Raw genomic sequence first — 22,160 nt, forward strand, 5'->3', positions numbered from 1 at the left:
CTAACATTACTTTTGGGACTTTTCTACATATCTCCCAGGTGAGTGTGTAATTTCACTGATATCAGGAAAGAGATTCTGCTTGAACTGAACAGAGCCCTCTAGCATAGATGATCTGTTGCAGTTGCAGGAAACCCAAGCTCTTGGATTGTGCAATAAGGGAAAGCAGAGCAATGGCAAAGATTCCTCGGCAAAGTTCAGCTTCTCTGATTCTCCCCAAGCAACCTGCAGAGAAGCCAGACACTGCAGAAACAGGACTTCTAAGGTGTCCTCTGATTGCATCACATTAACAGCATGTTACAATGGCCAAGGGAAAGGGTGGCTAATTCCTGCATTTTGGAACCTTGCTGTAATACCCTATTTAATTCTTAATTAAGGACCTATGCACTGCCATGCCTTTGTAGAATGTCAGCAGCAAGGAGCTGTCATATCTGGTTTGCATCGTAACTGGCTCACCCAGTTAGAATACACACTTAAGGGGATTATTTTAAGATCAGATGCTGAGGGGTTTTTTTTAAAACTCAATTTAGGTTTATTGATGTTGCAAGAAAAAGCATCTTTTTAAACATTACAATTACAGTCTGAAGTATAATTTCTCTTAACTAAGACTGCAATTGGGGTCACTTACAAGCTCTTTGGTGAAACAGCTTGCAAAGAAATTGTTGGGTTATCTGACAGCAGCAGCTGCCAGCTCAGTAAATTATTTTATCAGTCATGGTGAGCTATCATGTTGGGAAAAGGGCCGATTCGGTAGCATACATATTTTCCCCCCATAAGTGACACTCATGCAGAGTATTTAATGGAAAAAGTTAGAAGCTGCTGTTTTACAATAACAGAAACAGCTATTGTGTGATTTACAGTTGGAAGTGGGCCAAATTCAAAGCCAAATTGCACAGATAGTTCAGGAAGATTATACAGAAATATTACATCCCATTTTTATTTAGAAAACTTCTGGTTCACTGTAACCCTAAACAAATCTGGTAAGTCTTGGATGCTGAAATGCTGGGTTTGAAGGTTCACTTGCCTGTGATTCTTTTGCTAATACAGTTCTGTTAACTAATTTAAAATAAAAGACTTGGTCACATATTGAAATTCTAAAGAGAAGTCTGCAGGTTTTCTGTATGATTCCTCTCTGTAGAAGCACACACCCACACACCCGTATAGACAGCACTTTGAGGACCTGGAAACCTTGTTACTGTTTTGTGATTGTGAAAATCAGGGGGTTCCTAATGTAGCTATACCAAGTACAGTGCAGCGATTCAGACATTATTAAACATCTGATGACTCCTATCTTATTCAGTTTTTCCCTCTGATATTAGAACTACATTTGTTCCCTTTATCACTCCTTTGAGCAATATATTTTATGAATTACTCCGTGTGCCTGATGTGTATGGCAGCTGTTATATATAAGGTTAATATACAGTAGAGTTTCTCTTCTTATAAACTAGGTAAAATAATACTTGTCTAGGGTGCAGACGTCATTAACATCTGTGAAGCACTTTTAGATCTTCAGCAGGACCTAAGTATTTTTACAGGTGTGATATCTGGCCACATTCTAGCAAATTACCATTGTGTATCATTGAGACACTTGGGTGTTTATGTAGGAGAGAGATAACAGCCATTTTGTAGAAATAAAATACTGATAAATCATGGAAGGGAATTCTCAGCTGGAGTGATTTTTTTATTATTCCACCACTTTATTCCTTAAAAAAAAAAAGTACATGCAAACCTGTATGTGTATAATTAGAATGAATATACGTGTGTGTGTGTAGGGGGGTTATTTGTTTTTTATTGGGGGTGTTGTTTTTATGTTCTAAGTACACTAGGTTTTCGTCTTAGTTGAAAGATAATAGCCTGACAGCTTTTTAGATTCAAATGCTCGCTTTATAATAAACTCAACTAATACCACCTCACTCTGATATAGTGCTTTTCATCAGTAGAGTTCAAAGTGCCTCACAATCCTTAGTGTATTTATCTCCATCACAACCCCCCTCTGAGGCACGGCAGTGCTATTATCTCCCTTGTTCAGATGGGAACTAAGGCACAGAGAGGGTAAGTGACTTACTCAAGTCACAAATGGAGTCTGTGGCAGAGTAGGGACTGAATCTGGGTCTCCCAAGACCTAGGCTAGTGCCGAACCACTGGACCATCCTTCTTTTCTGATTCATAGAGCAAGTGCTATACACCGGGCAGTAGCAATGCAAGGTTCCCCCACTGTGACTCAATTCTCACCTTGAAACACCACCTTTGTCATTGTGAAGGCATTAGGTCTCTATGGTCAGTCCATCCATAGTTTTACAGCTATAGCTGCCAACAGAGGTGCCAATGGCAATGGTATTTTTCGAGACAGGGACACCTGTCCAGACTTATTTCACAAAAGCTACTAAGCAGCTGTCAGAAACATATGGCCTTATTTTCTTATTGGAATGTGATAGCAATTTTAGAGCTTAAGTTATAAAACACTCAATATACTTAAGCCATTACTGCAACAAGAAAATCACCTGTGAACTCTGCTATCTTGACAAATTGGTATGTCTCAGGTTTACACATGTGAACGGAGCAAGTAGGGAGATCATTACCCACTAAAGCCAGGCTAGTGAAACTAACAAACAACTATCAGACAGTAGTACGCGTTCTTCATTTCATTAAATGACAGACAAGCCAGCTCACTAAGAATGGTGATTAGCAAGCTGAGGCTAGTCCAGACCGAAAGGTCAGCCTGGACTCCCATTAAACACTGTAATTTATATTTCACCAGGATACAGACACACATGGCCTAGAGTATTGCTAATTTAGCTGAAGATGTCACAGCATCAACTCATCGTTCATTGTGATTGTCTCTTGGGACTTTGGGTGTGTAGAATACGGTTGACTGCTCATGTTTTAAAAATGTATTATGCAGAAGTGATTTGTTTAGTTACGGAAACATATTTTGTGGCATTCTTAATTATTTATTGAGGAAAGCAAACCTTGTCTCCCACTAATAAAAAAGGGTGACAAGACCATTAACAGGTAAAGTGATCTTAGATACTCAAACAGAGAAGATAAAAACTTCTGAAAATTTTGAATATATAAACTCATGTAACCTGACAACAGTCTCCAACCCTTTTTCCTAGCACAAAGCAATGTGTCTTTGATTACATAATCCAGAGGCTAGTTAGTGTCAACACAGGTGTAACATTCAACATGTAGCCCACATTCTGTTGCTTTTTTCATGTGATCATTTGAATCCAAAATGCTCACTAAGGGCCAAATTTTACAAAAGGGACCACTGATCCTGGGGTTTCCATTATACAGTGTCCAGGCTGAGACAACTTTGTTGATTCCCAGAAATGCTGAGCACCAGCAGCTCCCAACTGGAGTTGTGTGTGCTCAGCAACCACAAAAGAAACAAAATCTACCCAGCAGAGTTTAATCTACTATATTTGAAAGGAACATAACAAAGGATACCAAGCAATAGTGTTGGGCTAGCTATTTTAATACCAGGATAAGAGGAAGACAGTCGACAGCAGGGGGTCCCTTGATTTTCTCTATTTGAGCCTCATGCTCAGATGCCATGGTGATGGATGCCATATTCAAATTCTCATAATAATAATATTTTTAGGGTACACAAGAGCAAGCAGCTTTGTTTCCTATTTTACAGAGCTTAACCCAGGCAAGAATTAATGGAAGAAAACTATTGTCTATCTCTAGTAGCCAAACCTTCTCATAAGCAAATCATTTTCTTTGGTGACCGCAGGAAAATATGTAATGCAATTTGCGTTAAATAACAGAAAATACAGCCATTGTAATGGCATTTCCACTGTCTGATATTGCAAAGTCATTTAATGGTGCACCAGTTATTTGCTGAGCATTTAGTACAAAACTGTAAATCTATCAATTTAGAAAACTAATTTTGCAAAGATTTTTGAGGAAAAAGCCCTCCTCTATGCTTAAATATAGAAAATGTTAATACCAAAGTCAACCCAATGATTTATGTGTGTGCACTCAACTCTAGGTCCCATGGGTTATCAATGTGTACTCAAATCTATTATTACCATTGCTCACCATGGGAAAAAAGTAATTACATAAAAGAAAGTCTACCCTTTAGTGGGAGCAAAAGATAAGTGCCATACTCAGGAAAGAGGAAAATGCTGAGATTTCAGTTAGCTTGTTTTCCTTTGAAAGGAAGTTACAAAAACACCATTATATAAGCAGACGGAATAAACACATAGCAACCCTTGGAATAGGCACAAGTCAGCTGAATACAATGGTCCATTTTTAAACAATATGATTTATACTGCAGACATCTGTGTGGTACATTGGAGAATTTTTAAGGGAGATGAAACCACTTTTACGATCTACGTGTAAAGCCACAAAAAGCATCAGGTGAATAATATATTGAGCATGTTAATATACCGCCATTTAGAATACATGCCTTTCATGTGTTTGTACAGGGCATGAGGCCCTGTACAAACACATAGTGAGAGACAGTCTCTGCTCTGAAGAGTTCACCATCAGAACAGAGAAGGCAGACAAAGGGTGGAAGTGGAAATGAAAAGGTGGACTGATTTGCCTGGAGATGCGCCACAAGTCTGTGGTTGCACTAGGAATAGATTCCATGTCACCTGAGTTCCAATGTGCTGATGAACCTACTAGATCACACTGCCTCCTGTTTCCAAAATCTGGCTTATCATGGTGGCCCTTCCAAATTAACCCCTTGGCTGCCAACGTGGTGGCTGCAACCTCCAAGGGCTTCACTATGACCTCTACTAGCTAAGTCAAATGCCATTTTTGCCTTTCAGATGTCACCAGCCTCCATTGTTTCCTGCCCAGGCCCTGGGCTCGCCAGCAATTGGCTTTGCAACCTTCTCCTCACTCTAGGCCCTTCTGCCTTTGTTGCTATGATAACCATGGCCCTCCCAAGTCATCCAGCTGACCCCACTCCATGGCCCTTCCTCCTGCACCCACCATGAAACGTGGCACCCTATGCATCCTGCCCACTCTAAGAACTGGAATGGGTTACCTAGGGAGGTAGTGGAAACTCCTTCCTTAGAGGTTTTTAAGGTCAGGCTTGACAAAGCCCTGGCTGGGATGATTTAGTTGGGTTTGGTCCTGCTTTGAGCAGGGGGTTGGACTAGATGACCTTCTGAGGTCCCTTCCAACCCTGAGATTCTATGATTCTATGAAAGAATTTTTTGGGACAGCTTATACAGAAAGTCCCTGAGCCTGAGAAATGGAGTTTGTCTTGAATCCTGCCCCAGCTGCTATCAGACTCCTTACCTTTCACTGGAGACCCTCAAACCTGTCACATGCATCCGACGAAGTGGGTATTCACCCACGAAAGCTCATGCTCCAATACGTCTGTTAGTCTATAAGGTGCCACAGGACTCTTTGCTGCTTTTACAGATCCAGACTAACACGGCTACCCCTCTGATACTTGAAACCTGTCATTGTTATTCATTACTCATACTGCCCTCATCAGGACGAGAGCCCTATTGTACAAGGTACACAGAGAAGACAGTCTGAAAAAGCTTGCAAACTAAGAAAACAGAAACCAGAGCAACATACAGAGGGCACGTGAAATCTGGACATTAAACTTTGGTAGATTTCTTTTAATGAGTTAAGCAAAGGATTAAACCTCACAGCCCCACTGTGTGGAAGGTAAATATTAATACTCTCATTTTACAGATCACTAGACTGTGGCACAGAGAGGCTAAGTGACTTGCCAAGGGTCACAACAAATCAGTGATGAAGCCGGGAATAAACACTCGTACCCTAACAAACATTTTACATTTGGCTTTTGGATTCAAGGGGTTCAGTGCTGTTCTTTCAGAAACATCTTGTTTGCAGCCTTTGCCCTGGGGTTGTTCTGGCTCCCTTTCAGCTGCCATATTTTTTATTTAAACAAAAAATCCAGGTGAGCAATTTCTAATTTGCGTGACAGAGACTGTTCAACAGAAGGTGAAGTCCAAGTGGCAGAATGCCCTGGCAAACTCCACTCCAAGATTTCTGGTACATCAAACCTGAGCTCTCCTCAAGGAGGAGGGGGGGGGTTATTGTCACACTCTCTCTCGGATTAGTCCTTCCTCATCTCTCACTGGGAAGTGGGAGCCTGTAAATATTTTGTTATTACAGATTCTTCCATGTCTTCAGTCTAGAGTGGCCCTACTAATCCCCCTTCTCTAGCGGATTGCGTCTGGAAAGTCATCAGCCCATGGAAACATGCAACTCTCACAAAGCCTCTCAGTCAAATTGGGAACTTATTTAAACTGTGGTTTAAATCACAAGTTGGACGTAAAGAAGTTCAAAAGTGGGGTTTAATGACAAAGCAGCCTGACTCTGACTGATGGCATTTGGTGGATATGCAAAACTAGGCTGAGTTCCATGCACAGCAGTGGTTGTAGCAAAACAAGCAACTCAGGGGAGAGAATAGGATAAAACTGGCTCCCTGCTCCATTTTATTGCTGTTATTTGACACTGAGGTTGGCATTCTACAAAATATAAGCATCAAGACTCTTGCTGTCGCCAAGGCCCTATAGACTACAAGACAAGACAGAAAGATAAGAGGCCCTAGGAGAGCCAGAAGAAGGAGTTTATGGTTTAATCTCTTGAGCCAGTACTTTCCTGTGTGTGCCATATGGACCTCGTGGAAGAAGTGGGTCTGTAGAAGAGATCAAAATGAGGAAAGGTTTTCCATACACTAGGGCAGAATGGTAGAAGGCATGAAGGCAAAGGGGGAGAAGGAAATTATGTAGCGTGTCAACCCTTCACACCCTTCCACCACTTTGAAAGAGAGTCCCAGTAATTCTACACTCACTAGACTGGTACAAGTTGTTCTGCTTTGCCATTTACATCCATTTCAGGATTAGTTTGTACCTGATGTGGAATTTATGCTGCGGCTTACATCCTGACTGACTTTGGCCCACTGCCCTTCGTGGCTGCCTACTCTATGTGCTCCTGAGGCATAAAACCCAACGGGCAGACCTCCCCTTGGTGCTCTGTACGTTTGTTTCTCAGCAGAGGCTGCAGATATGCCACCAACTCCGGAACATGACTGATGAGGAGAGCTTACATCTAATAACTGTCTTGGCATGGCTAGTTTCACAGCATTTGTTTGCTTTTTTTGCCTGTGTGCAGTTAGGGATTTCAAACCCATTGGTTAACAATACCGTCATTCACATTTCCACTTTCTAATACAAAAGTTACATGAGGACATTATAAACCCAAGCCTTTAACATTTTTAATGAGACAATTAGATTGGCTCATGAGCAGCAGAGAAGCTATTTAGAGTTACCTATTGTTCAGTTTCATCAGCGTCCTGAGTACATAGTAAAACTAATAGAGAAAAAAGTCATTTTTAAAATAAATGTCATCATTTTCTAAATGTGGGGTTTTTAATTTGCCTTTTAACACACTCGCTTCCTTTATGGGTCCTAGGTGGGAGTCTGTTTAGCTCTGGCTCCCCTCCATGCAGGTTTATCTTCATTCAGACAAGTATCAGACATAAGGAGTTTATTCTTCCCTGGTTGTGTGCACATAAGTTTCATTAAGCTTATTGGAAATTCTATGCATGCATAAAGAGGCCCCTTTAGAGCTTCAAAACAGACTTGTGAGATATACCAAAAACTAGTCTACTGTACATGCTTGGTATGTAGAGTAAGACAAAGTATAAAGCTGATACTGGTGGGAATAAAGGTAGCAATCTAGTATAAACATTTTAGGTCCAACTCTTCTGCCCCGCAAAGCTGAGGGGAACTGTATTCTTAGATGACAAGCTTTTGGGGACAGGGATTGTGACTTTATAGGAGATTATACAGCACATAACACTATCAGGTTCTAACCCTGCTGGGGGCTTCTAGACACTATTGCAGTATAAATGTTTAATAAGAGTAATACATAGTAATAATACTCTGCTTTATATAAGGGAATTCTGCAGAGCAAGGAACAAAATCCTCACTGCTAAAGCACAAGTAAAGAAAAGAAGATGACAGGACATTAGTTGGGAAAAGTGCCAGACTGGCCAAGAGTATCAAGAGTGACTAATGATTTTTGGGTGTCCAACCTGAGACACCCAAGAGGGGCCAGATTTCTCCAGTGTCCTGAGAATCTGCTCTCGGTCTCAAACTGGGCACCCAAAATCACTAGTCACTTTGGAATAGTTTGGCCTCTAGTCCTATTTATCCACACACGTTCCGGTGCAAGATTGTCAAGATGGAGTAGGGTGGGAAAGACTGAATGGTTTGTCTTAATTACAATCATGTACCATGAAACCCCCTACTTTGAAGGGCTAAACCCCATTAGTACCTTAGAAATGAAAGGCTCCATATCCCATTATCATTCTCCTGCATTATCAAGCCCCCTCGGCTTTAGGACTAAACTCGGAACTGGTATAAGCAATTGCATCTCCAGTCTTAAGTAGCATCTGCTTCCATGAGAACTGAATTAGCCCTTAAGGTCCAGCCAGAACAATGTGAAGAAACTCAGCAAATATTCTTATTATTTAATATAAGGGCAGCTCCCCAAGGCTCCAATCAGGACTGGGAGGGCTCATGGTACTGGACATGCCCACAGACGGGAACTCCCCCTACCCCAAGCAGCTGACAGTCTAAGCAGACAAGAAACACAGGCAGGGGAGTGAGGGAGCCAATCAAATGGATACATTTTTAGAGACACTTGTTGAGGAGGTGCTAGTTTTCTAACTATATAGATAAGTCAGGACTTTCCCCAGCTGCCCTCAGCCTAGCCACTAAACATTTGCTGATATCTTTAAGACATCCTGGCAAAAGTGGGTCTTGAGAAGGGATACAACACCGGAGAGGGTAGCAGTGTAACTGATCATTGTCATGCATAAAGGGTGTCACCTGGAGAAAGTGTGAAGGCAGTGGTGGGCGGAGCAGACAAGTGGCAACTGAGGCTGGCATAACCAATAGAGCCCAGAGGATGAGGCAGCAACACAAGGAAAGAACAGATTGGTTAAGTAGGAAGGGACAGAATTAAGACAAGAAGCTTGAACCTGGGTAGGTGGTAGAGGGGGAGTGAGAAGATGATCTCAGCCGCTGCATTTTGTAGGGCCAGAGGAGGAAATAGAGGTGTGAGAGAAGCCAGAGAGGAGGAGGATGTTGTTAGTTGGAGTGTACAGAAAATAAATCTCTCTCCCATCTCCTTGTTCTGGTCAGCAAAACAAAGAGAAACACTGATAAACAAACCAACAATCTGTGCTAGCACCATTACATGAGCAAACTGTACAGATTTTGCTTATACACAGTAATTTAAGATGCAAACAAAACATGAAAAACTAATCCAGAATTAACAATGGGCCAGATGGTAATGCTAGTTTGAAGCAATAAACATGAAAAACAGCTTCCTTCTGCTACTGCTGATCAATTTCCCTATTTAATAATGTAATCAAAAAAGGCATGTTTCTGCTACCACACATATTCAGCACTAGAGATGGGGTTTCTTTTTCTATTTTCTTCTTCTTTGCTTAATGCAGCAGCAAAATTTCAGAACTCATTTAAAACATGAGAACTCTTGGCCCTTAAAATGATAATTAAGATGAATACTTACCCTCAAAGGTTCAGATTTAAGCCTCGCTCCCAAATGCTAACAAAGCTGTAGTAAGTTAGCTGCCATCTGCAGTACCTTGATAGGAACACCTACCTTGCTGCTCCAGTGAATTTTGTTATTTAATGAATTTCTCTTTTGAAAAAAACCAAGCTTTTTGATATCATTTAAATTTGGAGCCAATTTAACAGCTGAGTTGTAGTGCAAGTTCCTGCTACAACGCATCATACATTCCTTGCTCATCACAAAGTCAAGGACAGAGAATGAAGAGCTGTAGGGTGGCACCTACCATCTGAAAAGTAAATGAATGCAGTACTTGGATTTTACCAAAAATAACCCAATCGAGGAGCAGAATTGACCAACAAAGCAGATAGACATCTTTTTGGAGCTCTTGAATTGATGTCTTTTTTGTTAGCTGTGTAAATTACTGTCTGAATGCAGGGTGCACCAAGTTATGCTAGAATGGAGACTTCACTGGGAGTGTTATTAAGGATACTATGGATTTGGTGGACCTGGATGAGGCATCATAGAATCTGCTTATGTGAACATAAATCTAAGGTACTTCAGCATATGCATTAAAAGGTTATTGGTAAATGCATTGGATTCAGTGCAAGGCTGAAGGCAAAGTGCCTTCAAACATCAGATGAGTTTGCAGGTGCAGATGACAGTAAATGCACCTCCAAAATCCAAAACTACACTTGCAAAATTGCAAGCTCAAAAGGGGAGGCTTTGTGAAACCCAAGTCCAATGAGGACCTGAAAACAAGGGTGACCTACCCTACACATGGAGGGAAGCTAGTATAGAAGTAATGGGCCAAATTCTGCAGTCAGATGCAGAGGCACCATTCCCACAAATATTAGTGGAAGCTGGGTGTGCACTTATGAGGGCAAAAGCTATCTAGAAACAGAAACTTACATACTCTCCCAGTATGGAATGGAATTACCTGATTCTCGTTGGTCTAGTCCCATACTATTCCACCTTCTTGTGATATCGATGTACAGAATATCCACGGAAGCCATTGAAAAATTGCTGTTACTCAGCTTGCAGTTCCTGTTAAATAGAAACCAAATAAAGGTCAAGAAGAAGTCTGATTACTTCCAAAGTTAGCCAAATTGTGGGAAGGCAACTGGGATAAAGGGTTTATTCAGGCCAGGTGGGCAACTATGAAGGCACACAGAGCTCAGCTGAAAGCCACGGCCACCTAGCTTGCTGCAGATATCAATCAAACCAGCACTCGTTAAATATACATGGGCTATATAACGCAGAAAGCCCTGTATGTTCTCACTTACGTCACGTATACAACCAGCCTTCCCACTTGTTCAGAGCACCAGCTCTGATAGGAACTAGCAGTGAGCAGATCCAGTACTGTGGATACTGCCACACCTCTAAGTAAGTTCTGAACATTCAATGTGTTCAACTTCATATCAATATCCTGAAAACAACAGGATTAACAAGCTGCTATACATGTTTTTCAATCAGCTGGATTTTGCAAGAGAACCAAAAAATCCACTTACTATTTCTCACCAAAAATATGGCTTGACCAATTGTTGCGAACTGCTACCCTTTAAAAGAGGGGTGGGCAAACTACGGCCTGTTGGCCACGTCCAGCCCATCGGGCCTTTTAATCTGGCCCTCGAGCTCCTGCTGGAGAGTGGGGTTGGGGGCTTGCCCCTCTCTGGCGCTCCAGTCGGGGAGCAGGGTCAGGGGCTTTCCGTGCAGCTCCTGGAAGCAGGGGCATGTCCCCACTCCAGTTCCTACATGTAGGGGCAGCCAGGGGGCTCTGCACACTGTCCCCACCCCCACCCCGCAGCTCCCATTGGCTGGGAATCGTGGCCAATGGGAGCTGCAGGAGCGGCACCTGCAGATGGGGCAGCGCCTGCAGACGGGGCAGTGCGGAGAGCCGCCTGGCCACACTGCCGTGTAGGATATGGTGCTGCTTCCGGGAGCAGCTTGAGGTAAGCATCACCCGGAGCCTGCACCCCTGATCCTGCCTCACGCCCCAACCCCCTGCCCCAGCCCTGATCCCCCTCCCAGCCTCCGAATCCCTCAGTTCCGGCCTGGAACACCCTCCTGCAATCAAAACCACTCATCCCCAGCCCCACCCCAGAGCCCGCATCCCCAGTCAGAGCCCTCACCCCTCCCGCATCCCAACCCCCAATTTCGGGAGCATTCATGGCCTGCCATACAATTTCCATACCCAGATGTGGCCCTCAGGCCAAAAAGTTTGCCCACCCCTGCTTTAAAACAAACAAAAGGAAGTATTGTTTCTCACAACGCAGAGTCAACTGAGGAACTCCTTGCCAGAGGATGTTGTGAAGGCCAAGACTATAACAGGGTTCAAAAAAGAACTAGAGAAGCTCATGGTGGATAGATCCATCAATGGCTATTAGTCAGGACGGACAGGGATGGTGTCCCTAGCCTCTGTTTGCCGGAAGCTGGGAATGACAAAAGGGGATGGATCACCTGATGATTACCTGTTCTGTTCATTCCCTCTGGGGCACCTGGCATTGGCCACAGTTGGAAGACAGGATACTCGGCTAGGTGAAGCTTTGGTCTGACCCAGTATGGCCACTCTTATGTTCTACCCTACTGGAGTTATTATTATGAGTCTATCACCGAATGATACTCACCTGATCCATTTGAAATGCCTGTATAAAGCTACATGGAGTATCTAAGAGATTGATCCTGCAAGGAGATGCTTCTGCTGGAAAATATTACATGTGTTTTGCTGTCTCATGCTTCCAAGTAGCTTCTTAACCCACCTAGCTATAAGAGAGATGATAGGGTTTCTTTAGAGGTAAAGGAGATCTAGGGTGTGGGTTGAGCTGTTCTAGGTACCCTAGGTACAGCCAAGCACGGGCTTAGGCTGTATTTCATAGTACACCTCTATCCCATTATAACGCCACCCGATATAACAAGAATTCAGATATAATGCAGTAAAGCAGTGCTCCGGAGGAGGTACGGGGGCAGGGGGGGGGCTGCTGTGCACTCGGGCGGATCAAATCAAGTTAACCTATAATGCGGTAAGATTTTTTGGCTCCTGAGGACAGCGTTATATTGAGGTAGAGATGTATTTCATTTTGAGTTCCTTTTCTGAATAAACTGAACCCACTGGAAGAAGATAAAGCTTTGATTGGCTACAACTTGTGAGGACAGGTTGCAACCACCTGCTCACATAAATCTATATACTGACGTACCTTCCATTTCATTCTTGAGAAAGTAATCTAGCAAATGCTCTGATGTGGGCAACAAGAACAGAATCTCTTATAAATTTACTAGAGGATTCTTGGAAGAAGGGCACAGAGACTGGAGAACGCTGAGAAAAATCTAGATTTTACTGACATTAGAGCTGAATTGAAGAGACACCAGAGAACATGAAGGAAACATTCCTGCAGTGAGGTATGTTAGGCACCCATTGTGGGCCCACTTGCCCTGCAATGTCTATGTGGCATGAAGAATGGTCTGCAACTGAAGTCAGAAACCAGTCTTGATAACTGACCCCAACAATGCTTGTACCTGGCTTTGATTTACCACATCACTCCTGGGCCCTTCTGACCTGGCTCATTCAAAATCAGTTCAGCGTGCAACTAGCCTTCACGCCTGGGGCCAATGAGAAGATCCCACATGCCAAAGGCAGACAATATCACACATCACTGACAAATGCCCTCTGACAAGATTTGATGGTGGTCCGAGGGCTCTGTACTTCGCCAATGAGGCTGCTGCAAAATGGCTTCGGAAGTTCAACGTTCAAGGACAATGAGAATAAGAATTATGGAATAATCTTTAAGAGGATTATCTATCCATCTATCCTGACATTTATACTATGCTCGTCACCACGGTATCTAAATCAAGGTTGAATTCAACAGTAAAAAATACATTGTAGTGAACAATCCTGCACTGGCCTGTGGATGGAGCAGATGCCCCATAGTCTTTTCTATCTGTAATCTATATAACTCTATTTGTTTTTATTCATTCTTGGCTGTTAAGGGCATCTGGATAAAAAGAGGATCTCTGTATTTTAAGAGTGCATCTGCTCCTGCTGCTTATTTATTTTGTCATAGTCAATGAAAGACAGAAAATGAGATATGTGTACCATAACTGGAACATGTACAGCCATTAAAAAACAATGAAAATGACAAAATAAAAGTATATGAAAAAATAAATTGAATTCCCTGCCACTGCAAGTTGCAATTTCCCGATGCAAATCATTAGTGCACAGTGTATCAGTGAGCAGCGTTTGGAAAGCCTCCCTCGTGACTGGGAACAGCAGGGTATGCACCCACAGCTAGGGAAATCACCCTGCTTCAATATCTCCTCTTCCCAATGGCTCAATCCAAACACACACACATTCCTCTGGTTTACTGGAAATTAAACAAGTAGATCTGGACTATGAAAAATATTAACATTTGTTAGAGACCATCAACTGGCAGTGGAATAAAGGCCCAAGTGTTCCTACTGAATAAAGCTTTGGATCACAGGTCAGTCTATGCCCATCTTCTTTTAAGGATCTATTACCTCTCTTAAAAAGCTAAACAAGTACCTAAATAACACGTACTGTAAAAGGAAATTACCTTTGTCTCCAATGCTATTATTTTCCTCATTTGTGATACCTGAATTATGTTTGCTACAATGTTCCAGAACTTGCTTTTCCACATACAAGTATGGGAGGAAAAAATAACTCTTCAATAATGTCTATACCCAACAGATTCAATCCACAACGCCAGCTGAATTGAGTGACAAGCCTAAGTACTTCAGAACTGCAGTTTGTATAAGCAGATCCAGACTGACATTGAGCTGGATGTTTTCAAAGCAGCACAGGCATGTACACAATCATTTTATGTGGAGCTTAATTCTTCAAAACAGCAGGCAGGAGTTTCCCAAAGAGGTGAGAGGACAGGTCAACTTCAGCATCAGGAGGTGTAAAATAGACTCCCTGACTCTGAACACCCCTTTACACCCTAGATTCCCTCCAACCTTCTCACACCTGCTCCATCCAAGTATACGGGAGTCTCAGTTGCTCAAACATGCATATTGAAGAGCTGGAAAATGGAGCAAGAGGGGACAAGTTAAAGCAAAATGGGGGCTTTAAAAACAAACTAAACTGAGGCGTCAGCTCTATGAATAAATTCTAGATTCCTGTTTAACTGTTTTAGGAAGCCAGTCATACAAAACTAGAATCCTTCGCTCTTACAGCTTGTTCCCCAGCCAAATGGATACTCCTCAATTAGTGGCATCACAACAATTTCCACGACAGCTACTGCCACTGTCGCAGACAGCAAGTACACCATCATCCAATTACGAAAAAAGGTTACTTAATAAATGCTGACGTACACTGTTCTTATGCGCATAGTGAGACAGTGATTTAGGGGAAGGGGTTACATAGTTCAGGAAAAATGAGATAAATACACTTAGATGTTCCCCATTTTACCAGAAGAAAACAAACATGGGGCTTGCCAGATATTAGCTTAATTCACTCAAACAGCTGACTCGTGTAGCACATTTCAAGAGATGGACACTGAAAACGAATTAAGACAGAGTATATTGTGTTTATTTTCCCCACTCTGTTCTGTTTTGGGACGTATGGGTTAGAGTATTAGTGTTGCCAGAATATAGTGCAACTATATTGCTCCTGCAGATTATATCTACTGTATTTTCAGAGAAGGAAATATGATTAAGATATTAGTTTATAATGAGGCAGAATTTAAAACAAAAATTGCCTACAGAGAGAGGCTTGTTAGCAACTACAAAACACTAAATTCACCAGCCAAATAGCTTTGGAAACTCAGCTGTATCAAAGCATAGGAAGATAAGCACAGAAAGATTACCACATTGTCCTTTCATTTTGAAGAGCTTTTGATACAGAGTGCTAAATTTTGGAAAACATTTCGCTCAGTAATAATTCTGTTCAAAACTCAGATATTTGCGCAATTTCTTCTTCCCTCATTTACATCAAAGGACACTGGTATGAAAATAATACCCAAGATTTTATTTTTGAGACCTTCTGCTCAAGCTGCTTGTTCCTTTAAAGAGACAATCCTCAATTTAAGGAATGACAATTTTTACAGCAGCCAATGGCAATGTCACCTATTAGCCATTTCCTTTTCTTTCCTTGTTAAATACAAAGACAAACTGCAAAAAATGGGAACTCTCTTCTTGTTCAGGTAAGGGTGTCCCCCAATCCCACGCTTGTGACAGCACAGTTCACTACCATGCAAACAAGTGTGTTCTCTAATACTGGATGATGTGTGATCACTAAAGGAATCAGAGCAGTAGACTGATTATAAAAGAAGAAAACTTTTGTATTATACACGTGTATTTATTTCAGTAATCAGCAATGACAAGAAAGAAAATACAGAAGCGTGTGCAACTGTTCAGTGGGATTTGGGGGAAAATGTTTACTCTGGTCTTAATTATTCTATCACATAAACACAAGAATCGCAGTGCTGCTGGATAGGTCTGGGAGATCTTACATCCTTTACTACTAACCTTATAAATGTTCGGAAACCTGTTGGCCCCAACTTCATTGTCCCTTTTACTCCAAGGAATCGGATAAACAATGCAGCCATTCTGTCCACCAGTCGTAGATAGTTGAACTGTTTGGCATACTTTGGAAACACTTGCTTGAGACAAAGGGAGGGTAAGCTGGCTTCAGGATTTTTGCTGATATGTTCCAATTGGTCTGTTGATCCTGGTTCCAATAGTTCATCTTTTGTGTCTGCCGCATTCTCAGACAGTTGAGATCTGCAGCACAAACAATAATTGTACCTTGTGAGACATTGTATCAATTCACTATGATTCTGTCAGCATCTTTATCATTAAAACCTATTTTCAGGGATTTATATAGTAACTTGGATGTAAAAATTCATTCTGGGCTGGAAAAAAAACATACAAGCAACTTTGTTCAAAATTAGAAGATTTAAAAAAAAACAACCCACCTTAGTTGAGTTGTCTAAGTTTCAAGGAGGAAAAAGGGATTTCTGGTTTAGGAGACCTTTATACTCATACTAGATGAGTGGGTAAAGAGATATGGGCCAGTTTTCAAAATCTGCCGCCTAAAGCTAGGTACCTAAATTCATATTTAAGCACAAAACTAAATGCCCTGATTTTGAGAGCTACAGAGTGTCCGTAACTCCATGGAAATGAATGGGAGTTTGGGGTTCTCAGCACCTCTGACAATCAGATAATTTTTATGTAGGTTTGAACATTCAACACTATTTCATTTTCTTTTTTAATTTTCAAGTGAGCTTCCACATTTGTCAAAATGTTGGCTTAACAGCTCTGAGAATGTCAGCCCTGCATTATCCAAAGATCAGGGACGGAATGAGCAGTGCCAGAGCAAGCATCCCAACATGCTTCACTGATATGCGTCCACCTGGACATGGAGGACCCACTTCTAGGGTGAACTGGTTTTTCCACTCTCAATGCCAATTCAGTCTGTCATTTCTGCACAACCTGCCATCAACAATGCCAATAGAGATGGTGCTTTTTGTAACATGGACCCTGGCCAAGGCAGAAAAGCCAAAGCAGGGACAGCTGGACTTTCAGAGAAGTCTCTACAGTTTTGGATGGACTCTCTCTGGCATGTGCTGATTAGCTGTTTGCTCCAACCCTCTCCCTCCCTTGCAGTCTCACTGCCTCAGCAGCACTCCTCTTACCCTCTTCTCCCCTTCTTAGTCCCCCTCACCTCCTTCCCTTCAGCTGATCATCCCTGAATTAACTCCCCACACATTCCCAAAAAATCATGGAACGAACATGACATTTGCTGCCATCACATTATTCACGCCACTTGTGCGTTATCTAAGGTGACCAGATGTCCTGATTTTATAGGGACAGTCCCGATTTTTGGGTCTTTTTCTTATATAGGCTCCTATTACCCTCCACCCCCATTCCGATTTTTCACACTTGCTGTCTGGTCACCCTAGGGTTATCCTCTTCCCCCTACCCTGCGTCTGTCTTGTCTATTTAAATGTAAGCTCCTGGGGGCAGGGTCTGTTTTTGTGTCTTAGGTTTGTACAGCACCTATCAAAATATGGTCTTGACCCATGACTAGGCCTCCTATATACTTCAGAAATACATATAATAAATCATCATAATAAAATGCTGAACCAGTACCCAGCATGACATGATGGGTCATGATGTGGATAACACTTTTTCAAAGAGTGATGGTATTAGCCTAGGTTTTCTGGGCATAGTTTGTTTTGGTTAAGAAGATCCTGCCTATCCGAAAACGGAAATACAATCATCTTCTTCACTTCTGTTCCTAATCATGCGATAGGGCTGTGAGCTGTTGACATCTGCTGCCTTTCACCCTAAAGGTAGGTGAATTGATCCCCATGCATAGTTATGCAAAGCATTTGAAGGGTGAAAGGGGCTAGATAAGAATGATCCTCTATTATCAATATGGTTACCAGGGAATCTACAAAACTGCCAGGAACACAACTTTAATAATACCAGTTACCGCTGGCAAAGTTGTTATTATTTAGAGGCAGAGATGATTAAAGTCTGGGAAGAAGAAAAGAGCTCTGGTCTCTTTTGTCTGCCTCAGTTTCACTTCATTGTCACTACCTGAATGATCCAACAAACGATTCCATTCTATGGCATTGTAAGTCCCATCGCTATCATGTCAGTACAAACTGTCCCACTTCTGGGTGTGCATGTACCAGGTATCCTTCACAGTAGTCTCATTTCCCCCAGCTCACTGTGATAGGCTACTGGTCTAGTACCAACTCATCTAACACAATAAAGAGGTAACGTCATAAAATTAAAACATATTGGATAGAAATGCTACTATGGGCACCACTATTTAAAGGGTCTCCAGTTACAAATCGACATTTCACTGGAGAAGCTTTTTGTTGCTTCATTATGTGCAGCGCTATTCAGGTCCAATAAAAAGAGCATGTCAGTGATGACTGCCTTCCATCAAAACTCAGTGACACCTTTGCATTGTATAAAAGCCCCATTTTTCTCTTCTCTAGGTAAACTGGTTATAAACAAAGATCAGAGGCTGTAGAAAGCAAAAATCCTGCAGCAATTTTCACACATGACCACTGAGCAGTCCTAATTCTAGACAACAAGCTCTCAGCAAATTACCTGAAAGGGGAAGAAATCGAATAGTAACTCAGAGCAAGGGGGTCAGGAGAGCAAGGCCAATAATACTGAACTGAGCGAAGGTGTTCAGTGCACAACTCTCTCACTTCCTGTGCCATGACTGTGTGGCACCATCCCCAAGAAGAAAATTAACTTCAGCTGTTGCTGGGTTACTAGCTAACACAAAATCAGCACCTACATGTCATATATGCATCTGCACCACTGCTGGCCCATCTGTTCTGTGCGCTATTTCCTTTGCTTGGGGTGAGGTTGGAGGGGGATCTATTATGAAGAAAATCTAAAGCTGGAGTTTAGAAATAACTCTGATCTCACTGCTCAACTTTAATCTAAGGGGGATTAATGATGAGACAAATGATTTTATTTTTACACTTGTAAAGATGTATTGTTACAAGTCACAACATATTGACTAAACCAACATAAAAAGGCTCTCTTCAATACAGTCTAAGTACATATCCTAACAATCCTAAATACATATTCTAAAAATACATTCCCATACATATCCTAATATAACCCAACCGGAAATCTGGATAAAGAGAGACACCTCTTCACTGTGTGCTTAAAGGTCATTGCACGTGAGCTCTCACAGAAGAGAGGGAGAAACCAAATCTCAAAATCAATGGCACTCCACTGAGAATGCCCTGTGCACAACTCCTAATGGTCAAAATGTATGGAATATTACCCACAGAATCCTAGCTAATGCAACAAGAGCACACTGGAAGAAGAGCATCCCTCAGGTAACCAGGACCAAAAATTATCCGAGTTTGTAGCTCACTGTCGCCCAGAAGTAACCCAACACCATGCTTTCTCCTCATCATGGTCTTCCAACCTCTACCTATTGCCTGAGTCTTTTCCTCCCCATCAGGCATACCATCCATGCCTTTGCACAGGAGCATTTCCTTACAGGTTAGTAGCCATCAACAGCCAGTGCAGTATATTCCCTTCACTACATATCTTCTGGTGCTTTATCCAGTCTATTCTTAATTGACTCTGTGATGGGGTTTTCTATCTCTGTCTTGGAAAACCTTTTAAAATGTGTCATCTTGCACTTGGATGGTCACATGAGATGGGCAAAAGGGACCTCAATTTAACATCTTGTACAAAGGACAGGGCCACTTTGCAGCAACTCTAATACTGCACTGCAGTTTCAGCATTGACTAGGAGCTGAAATCCTTTTGTGGGACTTGAACCCAGGATCTTGCAGGCCTGCAGCAAAGACAGGTAACAAATGACATGCTTGCCAATTGCTTTGCCTTCTGTTTATCACAGAAGATATCTTTTTAACCAAAATTTGCTCTAGCTCTCAAATTCCTAATATTTATCTTGTATTGTAGCTAAAAGCATTTTATTTGCATAGACAATGACCTCTACTCTCCACTTTTTTTCAATGAATTTAGTATTTATAAAAGGTGCTGGACTGACTTTGCTTTCAAGAGAAGTCTTCCTTACCACAGAATACATATAGCACTGGCAGCAGTATTGCACGCTTCCCTATCAACACGCCACAAAGCTGTTCTACAAGAAAAGGGACAAATTCAATCCTGGAGTAAGCAGGCACATTGACTTCAATGGGAGCTGTATTCGGTCCCCGATCTCTAGGGGTGAGAGAGCATTTGTCTACACGCAAGGCTCCTCACACTTATATTTTAGGGCTACATACTGCCCACAGATATAAATGCGGAACTCTCATTGATTTTAGTCGTAGTGGCATCCATGCATCTGAAGGCAGAAGTTGGTCCTTACTTTACAAAACCTTAAAGTCTATCTGAGAGACCATTTGTTGTCCCTAGGCACAGCCATGAGAAGATGGGCGAAGAACTGTCTAGCTGGAGGCCCACAAGTTTAGAATGCTGAGTCAAAACACGTTTGTGCCTTTCTCCTTGATACGTAGCAAAGCTTTCTTCCGTGTCTAGCTTGTTTAATGGTTTGTGGGAAATATTGTTCTTGAGGAGGTGGACAACTGGGGCCCCATTTTTGTTTGCAGAGGCCTTTGGGTTCTGAGCAGTTTAGAAATTAAAATGTTTTATTAGTACTATCTGCTTTAGCATTAACTGGCAGTTCCAGCAGAACCCATTTGTGATAGTATTTTTGTAAGGTGAACCAGTGTTCACTAGTAACTAACCTGAGATCCCTCAATTCATTTTGCAGAGGCCACCATATATCTAATAGAAAGTACCCGTTTTGGTCACTATCCTTCTGGAATGAATCTGAACCAGAGACCAAGATGATTAAAGGCTTTCTACCTTATTACAACTTCCATCTACTACCTCAATCCTTCTGAGTCATTTTTGTATTCCTTGTTACCTGCCTATGTTTATCCTAATAGCTCAGAAAATCTCTAATTAATTATTTGTGAAAAGTACTTAAGTGGGTAGACAATGCAGGACTATTGTCACAAATCACCAAAGGAAATGAAACCCTGCACTGAAAAAAACACTCATGAGTTCTAAATGAATTAACTTTCTTAGACTAAAACAGTTCGATCCACCTATTATCATAATATATTCTCTACTTCAGTTTTCCATGGTCACAAACAGATTTAAAATGTGATTTATAAAATAAATTATATATTTTTCTTAATCTAGAAACATTATTATATGATCCATCTGAACACTCTTGCGCTACAAATCATTTTATTACTGCAATGTCTGATATCCCAAAGAACATGGCATCAAACTGAGATAAGAAGAGGGAACAATTATCTCCTTCCCCAGTTTTCACAAGCAGAAGATTATTCAATCTTTAGGCAACACTTTTCCTATAATGCCTTAACATTTAAATGAGGTCTTATTTAGTTTAATTTACACAGTATGTTTGCATACAGTAATATGCACTGATTTACAAGATGAATCCAGTTTATGTTCTTTAAAAAGATCAGGTCTCTATAAATAGATTGGCTCAGTCATTTTAATGTCAGACAACAATAAATGAATTGCTACAAACTTTCAAAATTATACAGTGTGACGATAACAATATTTTAGACCCTCTTTAGTGCTTCACTACTTCAAATTACAAGATGCTCAGTCAGTAACTGCCAATCTAGGCCCTTTACAAGTGTATAGAAAACAAAAGCATCTTCGAATCTGGATGTCCCCCCAGAATCTAGAAAAGTTGTTTCCTTTACAAGCAAGATCCCTATATATTAAGGCACACAGGGAGAGATTACATGCAATTTGGCCAAGTTATGGCTGTGACTTTATTTAAATAAATAATCTCACACAAAAATGCAGATATGTTTAAATTTTCTTATATCTCTGCATGCACGTAAAATCACGCACGTAAATTACCAGGCAGAGAGGTCTAATGAACTAAAAGAACAGTGCTGGGTGCAACCAGCTACCAAGTTCTAATTGTGCCTCTGCCAATGACATGTTATGTGGCATTCAACAAATTGGTTAACCTCTAAAAGTCCTGGTTTCCTTATCTAGTGAGGTGGAAAAAAAGGTAGCTTAGGGGTGACAATATTTAATTATCTCCCTCAATTGAGTGTTTGTGAGGATTGATTGATTAAT

General features: G+C 41.5%; 1 protein-coding gene across 12 annotated transcripts in view; it reads right to left on the minus strand.

Moving 5' to 3' along the window:
* Nucleotides 1–22,160, minus strand: part of TTLL11 (tubulin tyrosine ligase like 11) — a 226,364-nt gene that overhangs the window by 116,308 nt on the left and 87,896 nt on the right. For 11 of the 12 annotated variants that reach the window (XM_044992371.1, XM_044992373.1, XM_044992374.1 and 8 more), the window contains 2 exons: nucleotides 16,030–16,284; nucleotides 10,487–10,593 (listed from right to left, as the gene is read on the minus strand). In XM_044992371.1, coding sequence (XP_044848306.1) covers nucleotides 10,487–10,593; nucleotides 16,030–16,284 — 362 coding nt within the window. Of the gene's footprint in view, nucleotides 1–6,557; nucleotides 6,641–10,486; nucleotides 10,594–16,029; nucleotides 16,285–22,160 lie in introns of those variants that run through there. The other variant, XM_044992372.1, reaches the window with a different exon arrangement.

The sequence above is a fragment of the Mauremys mutica genome, chromosome 18, assembly GCF_020497125.1.
Source record: "Mauremys mutica isolate MM-2020 ecotype Southern chromosome 18, ASM2049712v1, whole genome shotgun sequence".
NCBI classification, from domain to species: domain Eukaryota; kingdom Metazoa; phylum Chordata; order Testudines; family Geoemydidae; genus Mauremys; species Mauremys mutica.